General features: G+C 40.8%; 1 protein-coding gene across 1 annotated transcript in view; it reads left to right on the top strand.

The window, feature by feature from the left end:
• Positions 1 to 6,074, top strand: part of LOC137238126 (bifunctional purine biosynthesis protein ATIC) — a 29,894-nt gene extending 23,820 nt beyond the window's left edge. Inside the window, exon 7 of the mRNA XM_067762764.1 lies at positions 5,857 to 6,074. Coding sequence (XP_067618865.1) covers positions 5,857 to 5,976 — 120 coding nt within the window. The 3' untranslated portion in view covers positions 5,977 to 6,074. The remainder of the gene's footprint in view (positions 1 to 5,856) is intronic.
• The last annotated feature ends 10,407 nt before the right edge of the window (positions 6,075 to 16,481 follow it).

Genomic DNA, 16,481 nt, shown 5'->3' with positions numbered 1-16,481 from the left:
ATATAGACTTCCATATATCAAAATCATCAGTATCGAAAAAAATTTGATTGAGCCATGTCCGTCCGTCTGTCCATTAACACGATAACTTGAGTAAATATTGAGATATTTTCACCAAATTTGATACACGAGCTTATCTGGACCCAGAATAGATTGGTATTGAAAATGAGCGAAATCGGATGATAACCACGCCCACTTTTTATATATATAACATTTTGGAAAACGCAAAAAACCTGATTATTTTGTAAATAATACACCTAGAATGTTGAAATTTGACGTGTGGACTGATATTGGGACTCTTGATAAAAATTTGAAAAATTTTTTTAAATGGGCGTGGCACCGCCCATTTGTGATAAAATCAATTTTACAAATATTTTTAATCATAAATCAAAAATCGTTAAACCTATCGTAACAACATTCGGCAGAGAGGTTGCCTTTACTATAAGGAATTAACGAAATCGGTTAAGAACCACGCCCACTTTTATATAAAAGATTTTTAAAAGGGTCGTGGACTAATAAAATAAGATATACATATCTTTGCAAAAAAGAGCTTTATAGCAATGGTATTTCATTTCCCAATTGGATTTATAACAATAAATAGGAAGAACTTCAAATTTTATTAAATGGGCGTGGCACCGCGCCTTTTATGACTAAGCAATTTTCTATGTTTCGGGAGCCATAACTCGAACATATCGTAACAAAATTGGGTACACATATTTTCCTTATAGCAGGAAATATTTCTAGAAAAAATTAACGAGATCGGTTAAAGACCACTTAAACTTTTATATAAAAGATTTTTAAAAGTGTCGTAGACGAAAATAATAAGCTACAACTTAGCAAAAAACAGTTTTGAATCAATGATAATTCACTTATCAAGTTTTATTGTAAGAGGAAATGTGGAGACATTTTTCTTTTAAACGGGCGGTGCCACGTGTTATGTAGAAAAGTAATTTATCTGAAATTAAATGTACAATTGAAGCTCACGCTGAGTATAAAATGTTCAGTTACACCCGAACTTAGACACCTTTACTTGTTTTAAATAAAATTTTTTTTTAATTACACATTTTTCAGTAATACTTTTACTGATAATTTATAGGTTATGGTATGTGTATTCTATATGCATATCGTCACTGCGCTAACGAAAACAGTTATGTGTTTTTTTTCAAATTTTTTTTTATTGCATATTTTATTATCACTATATAGAGCCCACATTTCTGCATATGCCGTGTTTTATATCTCTTTTGGTTTAGAAGTGATCGAAAACGGCTATGTATGTGCTCGCAGTACTAGAAGTACTCTGAAAAACAGTTATGTACTTACTTGCTTATAATTTTTTTTAATCTCTGGCGAAAGTGCTTTGATTTCAATGTTAAAATTAATTACAAACCATCTCGCTCCTCAAGGCAGCCGATTCTATGAACCGGAGCGACTCGGGATTTTTCCCGACCAAGGGCTGTCATTTCAGTGAAACTCCATTTAATTTGTTGCGTCCCTCCCACAAATTGTCATCCTCCCAGCAGATCCATGCATCGGGACTGTGCCATATTCTCCTGCTCCGGGAGGATATCGAACCCAATCCGGGACCTGTACCTGACCACGGTCCAGAGAAATGGTTTTGCTGCGTTGGCGGAAAATAATCTTTTTAGGACGGTCACAATTTTGTTAGTGTGTTACGTGCAAGGGATGGTTGCTTCGGACAGGATTTTCTGGGCTAGACCCCAAAACCCGAAGTAATCGTAACTTTTATAAATTTTTGTGGCTCCTTGCTGTTTACCCCCAAGGGTGTCCCGTAGCCTGCGCCGTTGCGCCCCACTACCTTCTAGCTGTCCCGCTGCTCAGCAATCATGGCGCCAGCTCATACGGCCGCTCCTACTCATAACTACAATCTCCGTAGTAGAGTCGGTAGCAATGCCGAGCATCAGCCCTCGCCCCCGTCTTCTTCTCCCCCTCTTTCCGGCACTAGCACACGAGTAGGTCAGAGAAACATACTTTTAGGTACCTGCCACCTTTTACACCGTTTGCCAGCAAAGAATATATATGTTTGCGACATATGCACAATGCATCCCCTGCCTTGGACGATGCTACTTTCCTAGATGTTCTGGTCTCAGAGACGGAAAACCCCAGACGGATTTCATCGCGCCATGCTGCCAGGCCGCAAACCCGTGACGACGTCTCCCCGTTGCACTTCAGAATTCTGCAGTTAAACTGTAATGCGTTAACTGGGAAGATCACGGAGATAGTTGGTTTCATGAAGCGGCATAACATCCGCATTGCAGCGATCCAAGAGGCCTAATACACAGCAAGATCTGCTCTGCAGGCCTGCTCTGGACATAACGTCCACATAAAAGATCGCGAGCAATTGGACAGCCGATTGCATGCTACGCGTCCCCGATATGGTCGCCAAGCCTAAAGACTACTCACTGGAAGAAGCTACAGGCCTGCCAAAATACTGCCCTCAGAACCGCCACGGGTTGTCTTCTTTTGTCCCCAGAACACTATCTACATAATGAGGCGAGAATACTCCCCATCAGGGAGAGAAATGAAATGCTAACCAAACAGTTCCTGTTGAATACGTAGAAACTTGGGCATCCCAACAGACATCTGATTGATGAAGCTACACCTTCCAGGGGCTTAAGGGTAATCTCCGTAAGCATTATGAGGTATAACGGCAAAAATTTCATGCATTTCCCTACCGCCAAAAGCAAATTTGAATCATGTTTGAAAGCAGCTATGTATGTGCTATAAAACGGCGCAAATATTTATCACGTCGTAATGGGTTAAAAAACATGATTTTTTCCTTCACACATCAATAACATATTTTCCATAAATATATAGAAAATACGAAATTTGCAAAATTTTTCAAATGCACACCAGAAATAAGTTTTGGATCTCCTGAAATGTTACCGAAAAACACATAATTGTTTTTGTGAGCACAGCGACGATATGTATGTTGGGAAAAACAAAATTATACAAATTAGTATGGATATATGTAGTATGTATTTAAGTGTAACGTGTCTAGTTTACTTTTACTGCAACTGAGGTGGGGAAACATTATAGACACTTTGCTGATGGTGGCGGCACGCCGATATTAGTTTCGGCTGTTTCGTGAAATATCCTTTACTAAAAAAAGCTTCGTAGATGTTCAACACGCCCTTTACAACGTCAGCCCCTGTGGAAAGGTTATTTTCCGCGTCGCTACGCTCTTTCCGATTTTTCTTAAAAAAAAAAAACCTAGTTTTGCTTAAGGCCAATGTAGAACATGGATTTCTAACATAAATTTGTCATTGAGGGCCGTCTTTTTGTTATATTTATTTAGGCAAACATTTGTTTGCAGAATTCTTATTTGAATAAAAACTAAACTGGTAACATTTGTAATATTTAGCTACTATGCAAATAAATTTAATCTATTTAAAAAAAAAATAACACTATGCGACAAAATCAATTTTTTTTCTGGATATTGGACCAAACCAACTTTTTTGAGGAGATTGAGGCTTAAGTACAAAAAGTACTATCTCCGTTTTCCTAAGTTAGCCTCCAAAAAATAGATATCGGCTTTCGAAGTTCGAAATTCTACATTTTGAAATTTTATTTATTTTTTTGTTAACGCGTTCAGCAAATTAAAAAAGTAAAAATGTGGTCGTGGTCCGCTCTTTTCCCTTATTTGAAGGGCTGAATTCTTTTTTTGAGAAATTTGGTATATACGAGGTAAAAAGTCAGACCTTCGAAAATATGAAAACCCTGATATTTCCGGATTTTCGCTACGCATATCAAAAATCTTAGTATTGTTGTGAAGGTGGTTAAATGGCCTTTATTTTTATATGCATGATAAATTTGAAAAAAGAGATTTTAGTCCGATTGGCGCCTATTCGTAGATTCCAACAAAGCCAGTTTAAAAGCAGTCTTGTTATACAAAGGCAAAAATATTTACGTTTTACCAGCTGGAAATTGTGTTTGTTAAAATAAATTGTTGGTAAAAAACGCATTGTTTCGCTTAAACAGGGGTTTTGCCAAATTTTTCTTCACAAAGTTTAAAGACATGCATATCAAAATAAAGGCCATTTAACCACCTTCACAGCACTATTATTATTATTATTAATAGGTCTGGAAGCACTGCGACCTTTGTGCAGATCTATTGTGCAAGACCTTTCGGCCTAATTTTGTATCTGGAGGCTCTTGATGTATCTAAGTACCTCTTCAGGCTTTTTACTCCATTCACATAGTGTCCCACCACCTAGATCGGATAGTCTCTGCCTAGCTAGATATACGCATTCGCAGAGAATGTGAACCGGCGTTTCATCATCCAGCTCACAGAAACGACAAATTTAGGTATCAGATAGATTTAATTTACTTACACAGCAATATTAAGATTTCTTATATGGGTTTCGAAAATTCGGAAATATGAGGTTTTTCATATTTTCGAATTTCTGAGCTTTCACCTAGTATAACAGCTGTTATGCAAAATTTTTCAAAAAAAGGATTCAGCCATTCAAATAAAAGAAACAGGTGGACCACTATATCAACATTCAGGTTGATATTTTAAAAATCTTTTATTTTGGTTTGAGTATAAAAATTTATTAATCAAAAATTTTCATTTTGATATCACCAGAATTTTCATTTAAAAAAACTATTTCGATAGCAAAATATTTAAAATTCAAAGTATAAAATACAAAGTTAATAATTTAACAACAAATAATAAACACTATATTTACTCCTAATCAAAAATTTTCATTTTGATATCACCAAAATTTTCATTTACAAAAACTAATTCGATAGCAAAATATTTAAAATTCAAAGTATAAAATACAAAGTTAATAATTTAACAACAAATAATAAACACTATAACAACGTCCGCATTTTTACTTTTTTAATTTGCTGAACGCGTTAACAAAAAAAAAAAAAATTAAATTTCGAAATGCAGAATTTCGAACTTCGAAAGCCGATATTATTTTTTGGAGGCTAACTTCTAAAAACGGAGATAGTACTTTGTCCACTTAAGCCCCAATCTCTACAAAAAAGTGGGTTTGGTCTAATACCCAGCCGGCTGTTGCACAGTGTAATAGTAAGTTTTATCTAAATTCCAGGAAAGTAATCCCAAGCAACAATTACAGTAATCGTCTTATAATCGTAATCCTTCTCGCCCAGCTCGGGGGGTCAATTCCCATTCTGTGAAGCGATAAAATGAAAATGAATTTTCACACATTTCAAAAAGTTCTTGTAAGAGTTTTTTTTTTCATTTTATCACCTCACAGATTGTGTATTGGCCCCAAGAGTACGAGGCAAAAAACCTTTTGCTTGATATTCACAAAGGCACTAATTTGTTTATTATTTTATGTGAGAAAGTATTACTGCGTACATGTTTCGTGTGTGCTGAACTTTCTTATCTTTCGTTTCCGAGTTATCTTTAATTATAAAAAGTCAACAAACCAGTTTTGACTTTTAAATTAAAAGTCAAACTTTAACTATTTTTTTTTATTTCGGAACAACTTCAGGATAATTCCAAGACTATTTCGAAACCATTTCGGGACATTACAGGATCCTTTCAGAATCAGACTATTTTGGGATCAATTGGGAAGAATTTCAGGATAATTTTGGGATTATTTTATGATCCTGTAACTGTCTTGAAATTGTTCCGAATTGGTTCCGTAATAGTTACGAAATGATTCCAAAATTAGTTCCGAAGTGTACCCGAACGGATGCTTCAACTGTACCAAAATAGTCCCGTAACATTTTCGAAATGGTTTTAAAGTTTTTCCGAAATGATACCTAAAATAATCGATAGCTTTTCACGTTATAGTTTTCGTTTTCATCGACGAAACTATCCGCACACTAATTACTGTTTATTCATTTTATTTTTATTAGAGCGGCGTTTCATACATCGGCAGTCCAGCAGGTTCCACCAACGATGCGGTAGTGATTGAGGCTTGTAATGAACATGGCATCGTATTGGCTCATACGAATCTGCGTTTATTCCATCACTAATCAGTCTAGAATCTATTTGATAAGAAGAAATTTTGTATGCATTTATAATATACCAAACATCATTTAATATAAAATTTAAAAATACTAGTCTTCTCCCAGTGGCACTGTTTATTATTCTTAATGTTATTGTATACAATGTCTAGTGTTTGAAATTCAACCAATAGTATGTCCGACTAATAAATCAAGTGTCATTTGCACTTTCAACGTGAGTAATCGGTACGGGGTTTGGATTTGGCTTTGGCGCTGTTTGCAATATCAGTGTCGGTTTGAATTTAGGTTGTTGTTGTTGTAGCAATGCTCGCCCCACCTAATAGCCGCGACCGATCACAAATTGTCATCAATATCCTCTAACGGCAGTCCAAGGAAACTTGCCGTTTCAACAGGGGTGGACCATAAGGAAAGGGGTGTTAGAGGCGTAGGTTCCACATTACAATTGAAGAGATGGTTGGTGTCATGTGGGGACACGTTGCAAGCGGGGCATACATTTTGTATGTCGGGGTTGATTCTGGATAGGTAAGAGTTTAACCTGTTACAGTATCCAGAACGAAGTTGAGCGAGAGTGACACGCGTTTCCCTGGGGAGTATGCGTTCCTCTTCCGCAATTTTGGGATAATTTTCGTTAAGCACTGGATTCACCGGGCAATTCCCGGCATAAAGGTCCGACGCCTGTTTATCGAGTTCACCAAGGACCTGCTTGTGTTTTTTCACTTCATACGGCTGGGTTCTCAGGTGCCGTATTTCTTCAAAATGCTTAAGGAGATGACTCCTTAAGCCCCCAGGCGGTGCTGGTTCATCAATCAGATGTCTGTTGGGATGCCCAGGTTTCTGGGTATTCAACAGGAACTGTTTGGTCAGCATCTCATTTCTCTCCCTGATGGGGAGTATTCTCGCCTCATTGTGCAGATGGTGTTCTGGGGACATAAGAAGACAGCCCGTGGCGATTCTGAGAGCAGTATTTTGGCAGGCCTGTAGTTTCTTCCAGTGGGTGATTTTTAGGCTTGGCGACCATATGGGTGACGCGTAGCACGTAATCGGCTGGCTAATTGCTTTGTATGTAGTCATGAGCGTTTCTTTATCTTTTCCCCAAGTACTGCCAGCGAGGGATTTGAGGATTTTGTTACGGCTCTGAATTCTCGGAACAATCGCGGCTGCGTGCTCACCAAAATTTAGACCCTGATCAAACGTCACACCCAAGATTTTGGGGTGTAGGACAGTCGGTAGTGTAGTGCCATCGACGTGGATGTTCAAAATGGTCGAAATTTGGGGCGTCCATGTTGTAAATAAGGTCGCGGAAGATTTAGTCGGTGTTAATGCCAGGTTTCGCGAGGCGAAAAAACTGGAGAGATCACGGAGGTAGCCGTTTATTTTATTGCATAGCGCATCGACCTTTGGGCCTGAGCCTGTGGCCATTATTGTGCAGTCATCGGCGTAGGAAACGATTGTGACTCCTTCCGGTGGTGAAGGTAGCTTAGATATGTAGAAATTAAACAAAAGTGGGGATAGGACACCACCCTGTGGCATCCCTTGTTTAATTCTCCTTGGTTTTGATGCTTCGTTTCTAAATTGCACCGATGCCTGCCGACCACCCAGATAATTTGCGGTCCACCTTTTAAGACATGGGGGAAGGGTGGACCCTTCCAGGTCCTGCAGTAACGAGCCATGGTTGACCGTATCGAAGGCTTTTGATAGGTCTAGCGCTACGAGTACTGTTCTATGGTGGGGGTATTGATTTAAACCGCAATTTATCTGGGTGCTAATGGCATTTAGCGCGGTGGTAGTACTATGGAGTTTTCTGAAGCCATGCTGATGAGGGGCTAGCTGCAAATTTGCTTGGAAATAAGCGAGTAAAATGGCTTCAAGCGTCTTTGCCACTGGCGATAGGAGAGATATCGGACGATACGACTCACCTATGTTAGCTGGTTTCCCAGGCTTTAGTAGCGGGACCACCTTGGCCATTTTCCATTTCTCAGGTATGACAAAGGTGGAAAGAGACAGATTGAAGACATGCGCTAAATATTTGAAACCCTCTTTTCCTAGGCTTTTAAGCATCGGCATGGCTATGCCGTCTGGGCCCACTGCTTTGGATGGTTTAGCACGACCAATGGCGTCCTCAACCTCTTTAGCGGTGATGGTGATTGGTGACGCGCTGAATTTGTGTTTATGTGCGTGTCTATTGGCTCTCCATCTACCTTTGTCGACCGTAGGATGAATTATATATTGCCGGCAGAAAGCGCTCGCGCATTTTTTCCCGTCCGACAGCACTTTGTCGCCAAAGGCGATGGAAACTTTGTCTTTGTGCTTAGTCGGATTCGATAGGGACTTTACGGTGGACCAAAGTTTACCCACACCGATAGAGAGGTTACAACCTCTTAGGTGCTCCTCCCATTTCGCCCGTTTGTGTTCATCCACAAGCAATCTGATGCGTTGGTTTATATCCCTTATTTGGGGGTCGCCTGGATCAAGCTGTCTTATAAGGTCACGTTCTCTCGCTAAGTTTGCGGCCTCCGCCGGGAAGTGGGCCGGATTTCGGGAATTCTCCCGGCGGGAATGAAATGTGCCGAGGCGGATTTAATGACCTTACGGAAGGCGCGCTCCCCTTGGCGGGCATCAGTCGGGATAGGGAGGGCAGCAAAGCGGCTGTCTGTAAAGGATTTATATTCTTCCCACTTTCCTTTTTTGAAGTTTATGAAAGTGCGTTTTTCAGTGACGATGAAGTCGGCGGTACGCTCAAGCGAAATAAGTATGGGCAGGTGGTCGGATGCCAATGTTACCATCGGCTGCCAGTTGACGCAGTTTACGAGTTCTGCGCTCACGATTGAGATATCTGGCGAGCTGTGACAGCTTCCTACCATACGTGTGGGGGCGTCTCCGTTTATTGTGCAGAACGTCGTTTCTTCTATTTGATCCGCCAACATCTTACCCCTACAGTCCGCCCGCAAGTTTGAATGCCATAGATCATGATGGGCATTGAAATCACCTAAGATAATGCGATTGTTGCCAGTGAGTAAGGCCTTGATATTAGGGCGGTATCCACTGGGGCAACAGGTGGCAGGAGGGATGTAGATGTTGATGATTTCTAGGTTTGCATCGCCTGACCGGACAGATAGGCCTTGACGTTTAAAGACATTGTCCCTGCGGTCGATGCCAGGATCAAATATATAATATTGCACAGAGTGGTGTATGATAAACGCGAGGCTGCCTCCATTTCCGCTCTCGCGGTCTTTCCTGTGGACGTTATACCCAGAGCAGGTCTGCAATGCAGATCTTGCTGTGAGTTTAGTCTCTTGAATCGCAGCAATGCGGATGTTGTGCCGCTTCATGAAATCGACTATCTTCGTAATCTTCCCAGTTAGTCCATTACAGTTTAACTGCAGGATTCTGAGCTGCATAAGGGGAGACGTCGCCACTCTGGGGGTAAGTGACGGGTGACTACGCCTGGGTTGTGGAAGGCCAGGACGCAATTGCTGTTGTGGCCCTGGGACTGGGCGTCCTTGGGCAAGCATTGGGGTACCCGGATGCTTTGGGTTTGCGACCCGGCAACATGGCGCGATGAAACCCGTCGGGGGGTTGCCGTCGCGGAGACCAGAACATCTGGGAAAGTGGCACCACCCAAGGCAGGAGCTGCATTGGGCGGATGTCGCAAACCTATATATTCTGTGCCGGCAGACGGTGCAAACGGAGGTAGGGACTAAGAGTCTGTTTCCCTGACCTGCACGATTGCTGCCGGAAAAGAGGGGGGGAGAAGACGGGGGCAGGGGCTGATGCTCAGCATTGCTACCAACTCTACTACGAAGGTAGTAGTTATGAGTGGTATCAGCTGTTTGAGTTGTTGGCGCCGTGGGGCGCGAGCAGCAGCGGGTACTTGTTGTGGCTTGCTGAGCAGCGGGGCTGCTGGAAGGTAGTGGGGGCGCTAAGGCGTAGACTACGGGACGCCCTTGGGCGTGAACAGCAAGGAGCCACAAAAGATTTATAAAAGTTACGTGGACGTCGGGTTTTGGGATCAAGCCCAGAACAACCTGTCCGATGCAACCATCCCTTGCACGAGACACACTGAACCGAGTATGACCGTCCTAAAAAGATTCTTTTCCGGCAGATGCAGCAAAACCATTTCTCAGGACCGGGGTCAGGAGACGGACCCGGATTGGATTCGATGCCTTCCCGGAGTAAGAGAATATGGAGCAGTCCTGCTGCAAGGAGCTGCTGGGAGGATGACAATTTGTGGGAGGGACGAAACAAATTAGATGGGGTCACACTGAAATGACAGTCCTTGGTCGGGAAAAATCCCGAGTCGCTCCGGTACATAGAACCGACTGCCTTGGGAAGCGTTTGAATTTAGGTCGTGGTTGTCGGCTAGGGTTGCGGTTTGATTGTATGATATATGGAGGCATGTGCGTTAGACTAGGTCGATTTATTAACCGATATCGCGCCATCGATTTTTCGATAGGGTTTGGGCTCAGGAAAAAAAGTTTTCGAGCCTGCGAACCTGCGAAATTTCATTTTTTTTTACTTTTTTTCGACTTTGATTTTTAAGGGTTTTTCATGACCTACTAAAAAAAAATTCATTCATTGTAAAATTTTCATGTATACCCTGTCCGACCCAAAAATGTCCGTTAAAAACTTTGTCGATAACAGTTTTTTGGAAAAAAAAAATTTTTTTTTATTTTGATATCTTTGAATAAATTCACTGAAAGTTCTTCAGCGTAAAATTTGTCCTGATTCGGGAAACAAGTTAGAGAGGAACAAACATACAGCTCTGTATATTTGGTCGATTTGCTCTTTCTTCACATGTATCGAAATACTCAATTCTACAAAAATATCGCCATAAAAGTATCAAATGTAAAGTATCGGTATTGAATGTCAAAAGTATCGATATGGAAAAGGAAGGTATCTGGATTCGAGTTCGTAGGCATATTTTCTCAAATTAGTTTTAGTTTGGCACCTAACCAGTTTTTGTTGGTTTTTTTGTTGGATTACTTAAATACGCACATTAGGGTGGGTCAATTTGTATGGACGAAAGTTAATCGATATCGCGCCATCGGTTTTTCGATAAGATTTGAGTTCAGGAAAAAAAGTTCCACTACGCATACCCAAAAAAATAATTTTCGAGCCTGCGAAATTTAATTTTTTTTTTGTTTTTTTGTCGATTTTGATTTTTAAGGTTTTTTTCATGTCCTACTAAAAAATGTTCATATTGTAACGATTTTACTGCAATTCCCCTTATTTGCAATCTTCTGCTAACGTTCGAATCACTAAACTGTTGAATAAATAGCTCCACAATTCAATAATGCAAAATGACCTTTATTACAGTACTTCCAAGATAACACTACTATTGCTCGCCAGATAGCGGCTTACATCAAAATGATTATCGTGCCTCTACGGTTGCTGCCTTTTATACTCTGTGATTTCTCGTTTGCGTACTTCCAGGCGCTTTCAGAAGCTACTTAGTTACTACTATATAATTATAACTACAGATGGACGTGTGTAGCTTCTCATATGCGCGTGCATTTGTGAGCGACACTTCCACAATTATAATTGCATACTTTTGGGGGCATCTCAGATAAGATATCTGCATGTGTTTGTGCGTCTCTTCTCCGCTGCGTGTACGTACATATGTGTAGACATAATGATTGATCTATTCATGTGCATACAAGTCACTGCTTAGCATCGGCTTAAAGATGATAGTATACCTTAGTGTTGCTTATATTTGTCACACTGCCCTCCACCTAAGTCTGATCGTCCCGATCAAACAAATCTCTCGATCTAAACGCCGCTATCATCTCCAAATGTACCACTCTTCTATTTCGTGGTTTCCCAATGGTTTGTATGCGGTAGATGGTATCACTGATCTTCTTCACAACCTTGTACGGGCATTTCCAACTGCACCGAAATTTGGATGGAACACCTTTCCGCCGGTGAGGGTTGTATAACCGTACCAAATCTCCCGCCAAGAAACCTTCCGAATTATTGTTCTCATCGTACCTGCGTTTCATCTTACTACTCATTATCCTGGATCGTTCCTTCGCACTCTGTTGTTTGGCCAATGAACTACTTCGCAGAGCTTGCGCTTGACGGATTGGCTTCGCATAATCAGTATCGTTCCCACGTTTCACCACAGTGGTGCGCCCTGGCTTGAAACTACCCTCGCATTCCTTCTGGGAAATTCTTTCCTTCGTTTTCGTGCGTCCCTTTTGGTTTTGTCAATGCCAGTGTTTCTCTCGCAGGTATCTTTGATTTCGCTTTATTTGGCCCATTCGATTCATCAACCTTTACCGTTGACTTCCGTGGTCTTTTTCGAGTCTTCTCCACCAGTACCCGATTACTGCTGAACCCTTTCTCCAAACTAAAGTTAAGTGGTACATCCTGGTTCTCATAACGCATAACCCTTCTCTGCATATCGATCTTGATGTCATGGTCAACTAAGAAGTCCACTCCCAATATGACTTAATCAACAATCTCCGCCACAGTGAATGTGTGTAGAACCATGACCTTCCCAATTAAGACTTCACATATCACTTCTCCCTGGACTTGGTTATACTAGCCAGTGACCTTGCTCCAGGTAACGGTTTTACTCTCCTGTTGACCAAGTCAGATCGGATTAAGGAATGAGATGCGCCCGTATCTACAGTCAGTACACGTTCTTTGCCATCGACATTCCCTCTGACGGCAAGACTGCTTGATTTCCTTCCAATTTGCGACACAGATATCACAGGACATTCAATAGCTGGAGATAGCTCTCGATCTCTACATCTTACTCGCTCTTGCTCATCCCCTCAGGCAACCACTAGGATCAAGATCGAAATGACGTGCAATGTGAACGGGCTTCCCGCATTTGAAGCATTTGATAACTCTTTCATTCCGCTTTTGTTATCCTTTCAGTGCCTCCAATATTGTGTTCACCCAATCTGGCCTTTCTACCTCCACGCGGCGTGCTTTGAACGCTGGCTTACACAGAAGTGACGCTGTTTTCTGAATCAGAGCATGTGCTACCGTTTCTGCGAATGTTGGCCTTGGGTTTGCGTATGTAGCTCGCTTTGTTTCGACGTCCCGTATGCCATTTATAAAGCTCTGAATCTTTACCCTTTCAGTGTATTCCACGGGTGCGTCCGCATTCGCTAAATGTGCCAGCCTTTCAACATCCGACGCAAACTCTTGCAATGTTTCACCAAGCCTCTGGAAGCGGTTCAGTAACTCCATTTGGTATATCTGTCTCCTATGCTCAGTTCCGTATCGTCTCTCTAGAGCGCTCATCAATATTTCGTAGTTGTTCCGCTCCCCCTCGGGAATAGTCTGTAGGATTTCAGCAGCAGATCCTTTCAATGCCACGGATAGTGTAGCAACTTTATCTTCAGCACTCCAGTTGTCCACTGCTGCGGTCTTCTCAAACTGAATCTTAAAGACCTGGAAAGAACAGAGCCGTCAAAAGATGGAGTTTTTACCTTCGTATTGCTTGCTGAAACAACTGGGCGATTTAGTTGCAACTCCTGTATATGACCTCGCAATGTTTCAATCTCGGCATCGATTTTGTTCTCGAGCTGTACAATTTTTATGCTGGAGGCAGCTTCGATGATACCCTTATCTCCTGCGCCTCCAGCTGCGAGGATATGCGAGCATATTGTGCTTTCAACTGTTAAACCAACTGAGATGTCATATATGTCTTCTGTTCTTCCAGCTGAGTTTCCATCTTGGATGCAATCTGTATCGACATTTCTGAAATACGCGTCTCCTGTGCTTCAATCTTAGATGTTATGCATGTCTCTTGCGATTCCTGTTGAGATGCCATATTTGTGAATATTTGTGATGACATTTCTGTTATGCGTGTTTCCTGGGTTTCCATTTTTGCCGATATCTGTGATAACAAAGCCAATATCGCATTATTCTCGCCGCTTGCGACTGGACTCGGACTTCCGTTCTTCTCTTCAATTTTTGTTGTTGTCTCGTCCCCATCAGGATGAAAGACATCATCGTCCACATTAATTCATTCCAACTCCATATCGTCTCGTAGCCGTGCTTGAAGTTAGATCTTGTTGCTGGTTGTATGCAATCCACGGGTTTCCAACTCCTTTTTAAGTGCTGTATCCTTAATTCACTTAACTTTGCCATGTCCAAGTTGTATTCGAAGTCTTCGGAATTTATTCAACAATTCCTCTTCTGACACCAATTGTAACGATTTTACTTACTGCAATTCCCCTTATTTGCAATCTTCTGCTAACGTTAATCACTAAACTGTTGAATAAATACCTCCACTACTCAATAATGCAAAATGGCCTTTATTAAAGTACTTCCAAGATAACACTACTATTGCTCGCCAGATAGCGTCTTACATCAAACTGATTCTCGTGCCTCTACTGTTGCTGCCTTTTATACTCTGTGATTTCTCGTTTGCATACTTCTAGGCTCTTCCAGAATTTACTTAGTTACTGCTATATAATTATAACTACAGATGCACGTGTATAGCTTCTCATATGCGCGTGTATTTGTGAGTGACACTTCCACAATTATAATTGCATACTTTTGGGAGCATCTCAGATAAGATATCTGCATGTGTTTATGCGTCTCTTCTCCGCTGCGTGTACGTACATATGTGTAGACATAATGATTGATCTATTGATGTGCATATAAGTCACTGCTTAGCATCGGCTTAGAGATGATAGTATCCCTTAGTGTTGCTAATATTCGTCACAATATGTATACCATGTCCGACCCAAAAATGTCCGCTAACAACGTTGTCGATAACAGTTTTTTGAAAAAAAAAAATAAATTTTTTAATAAATGATTTAAAACTATAGTTGGGTGGGTCGTGCTACACAAAGAAGTCTGTGGAATGTAAACCAGGCGAATAGTTAAGAGCTCTTCTGTCAGAGTTGAAGCTCTTATTGCAACAATTATATCAAAGATATATTGAGAGCTCATTTAATGGTTTATAATTGATCCCCACATTTGTCTTGTCATTTCAGTAGCGCACAGCTTTGGGGGTTCAGTGTAATACCATTGTAAATAATGTGAAATATAAATATTATGAAGGAATGAATGGAATGAATGAATGTATCGATGCTTTAAGTACAAGACTTTTTAATTCGATACTATGGGGTACCCGATACTTTTACAGTAAAACCTATCCTATATTAAGGAGTCCTTGTTTGTTGATTGGCCACACAAAAAAGGCACTACCTAAAAAAGTTTCAGGAAATATGCAAGCTTTCAATGCTTAGCATAGAGGGAGCTCTGAAAACAAGCCCGACAGCTGCACTGTATACCATTCTGTAGACCTGATGGCGAAGAACAGAGCGTTAACAACTGCAACGAGCCTCAATGCCTCGGAGCAGAATTAGAGCAGACCTACGGCCAGAGTCGTATAGCTTCATCCAATGTTCAACACAATCTTATTCATAGTAAGTAGATTGCACGTATTTTTTTATGTAGAACAGTAGATCAAGCGACACTGATGCCATCTGACATGAAAAAGTAGTCAGTTTCCAACTTTTGTTGCCAGCGAAGCATAAGAAGAAGAATTCGACTTTTGCTTTGGCTAAAGGTGCTTTTACAATTTGCAAGTGAAATTATTTCTCGCAATCGTTGGTACTTTTCTAACATTTTCACAGTTAAAAACTGCTATTTAACAAATAAATGGGACAAAAAATATGTTAAAAAAAAAAAAATATGTTAGCAACCATTTTTCTTGTATAGTGGGAATGTTTACAACAGTGCTTCGCGAAATTTTGTATGTGACCCACTCAAAAGGCGAAATAAACTTCAATTTCTAAAGCGGCAATTACCCACCGACGTGTGCCGTACGTACGGACGTTTGTCGTACGAAAAACGTTTGACCGAACCCTCAAGCCCGTAGGAATCAATGTGTGCGTCTGTGTACATGTACGTAACTTATTTGTGTGTGTATTGTTTACAGATAAGCACTGTTGCCATTGACCATTTTGCATGCATACTTATGGAAACAGGAATTTTTTCCAATTTAATTTTTGATGTTGTAATAGGCTGGAATTAATATTAAATAAATATAAATAGATTACATATTTATAATCTGCACTTTTACATAATTATTTCGAATTATTTTCACAATTTTTCAAACTTTAATTAGGTGTTTTTGCATAAAACTGCAAACGGTCAAAAATTAGCGCATTCGCCTTACACCAACATGCAGATTTTGACAATATCAATAAAGGTATGTTGTTTCGTTCCTGTAGAGATGAACCAACCCTGCAAAAACGCTCCACGTCATTTTACTAGTCATTTTACGGTCATTGTGACTTTCTGCAGCGGTTATATTCATAGTCACGTTTGCATGGGCGTGATTAACTTTTGTGACCAAATTTTCCGTTTCGTTCCTATTAATGTGATCGTGCATTCCGCTCCCACTTATAGGATGTCAGCATAGCACTGTGCTACTCACACACGTCACAATGCTCGTCAAATGGCGGTCATTTTTCCGTCATTTCACTCTACATTTTCGAGCCATTTGACAATCAATTTTACTGCGGTTTTACCATTTA

This window comes from Eurosta solidaginis, chromosome 1 (genome assembly GCF_040869045.1).
Source record: "Eurosta solidaginis isolate ZX-2024a chromosome 1, ASM4086904v1, whole genome shotgun sequence".
Classification (NCBI taxonomy): Eukaryota; Metazoa; Arthropoda; class Insecta; order Diptera; family Tephritidae; genus Eurosta; species Eurosta solidaginis.
The sequence above is the reverse complement of the archived record's forward strand: the minus strand, read 5'-3'. Positions and strand labels throughout refer to the sequence as shown.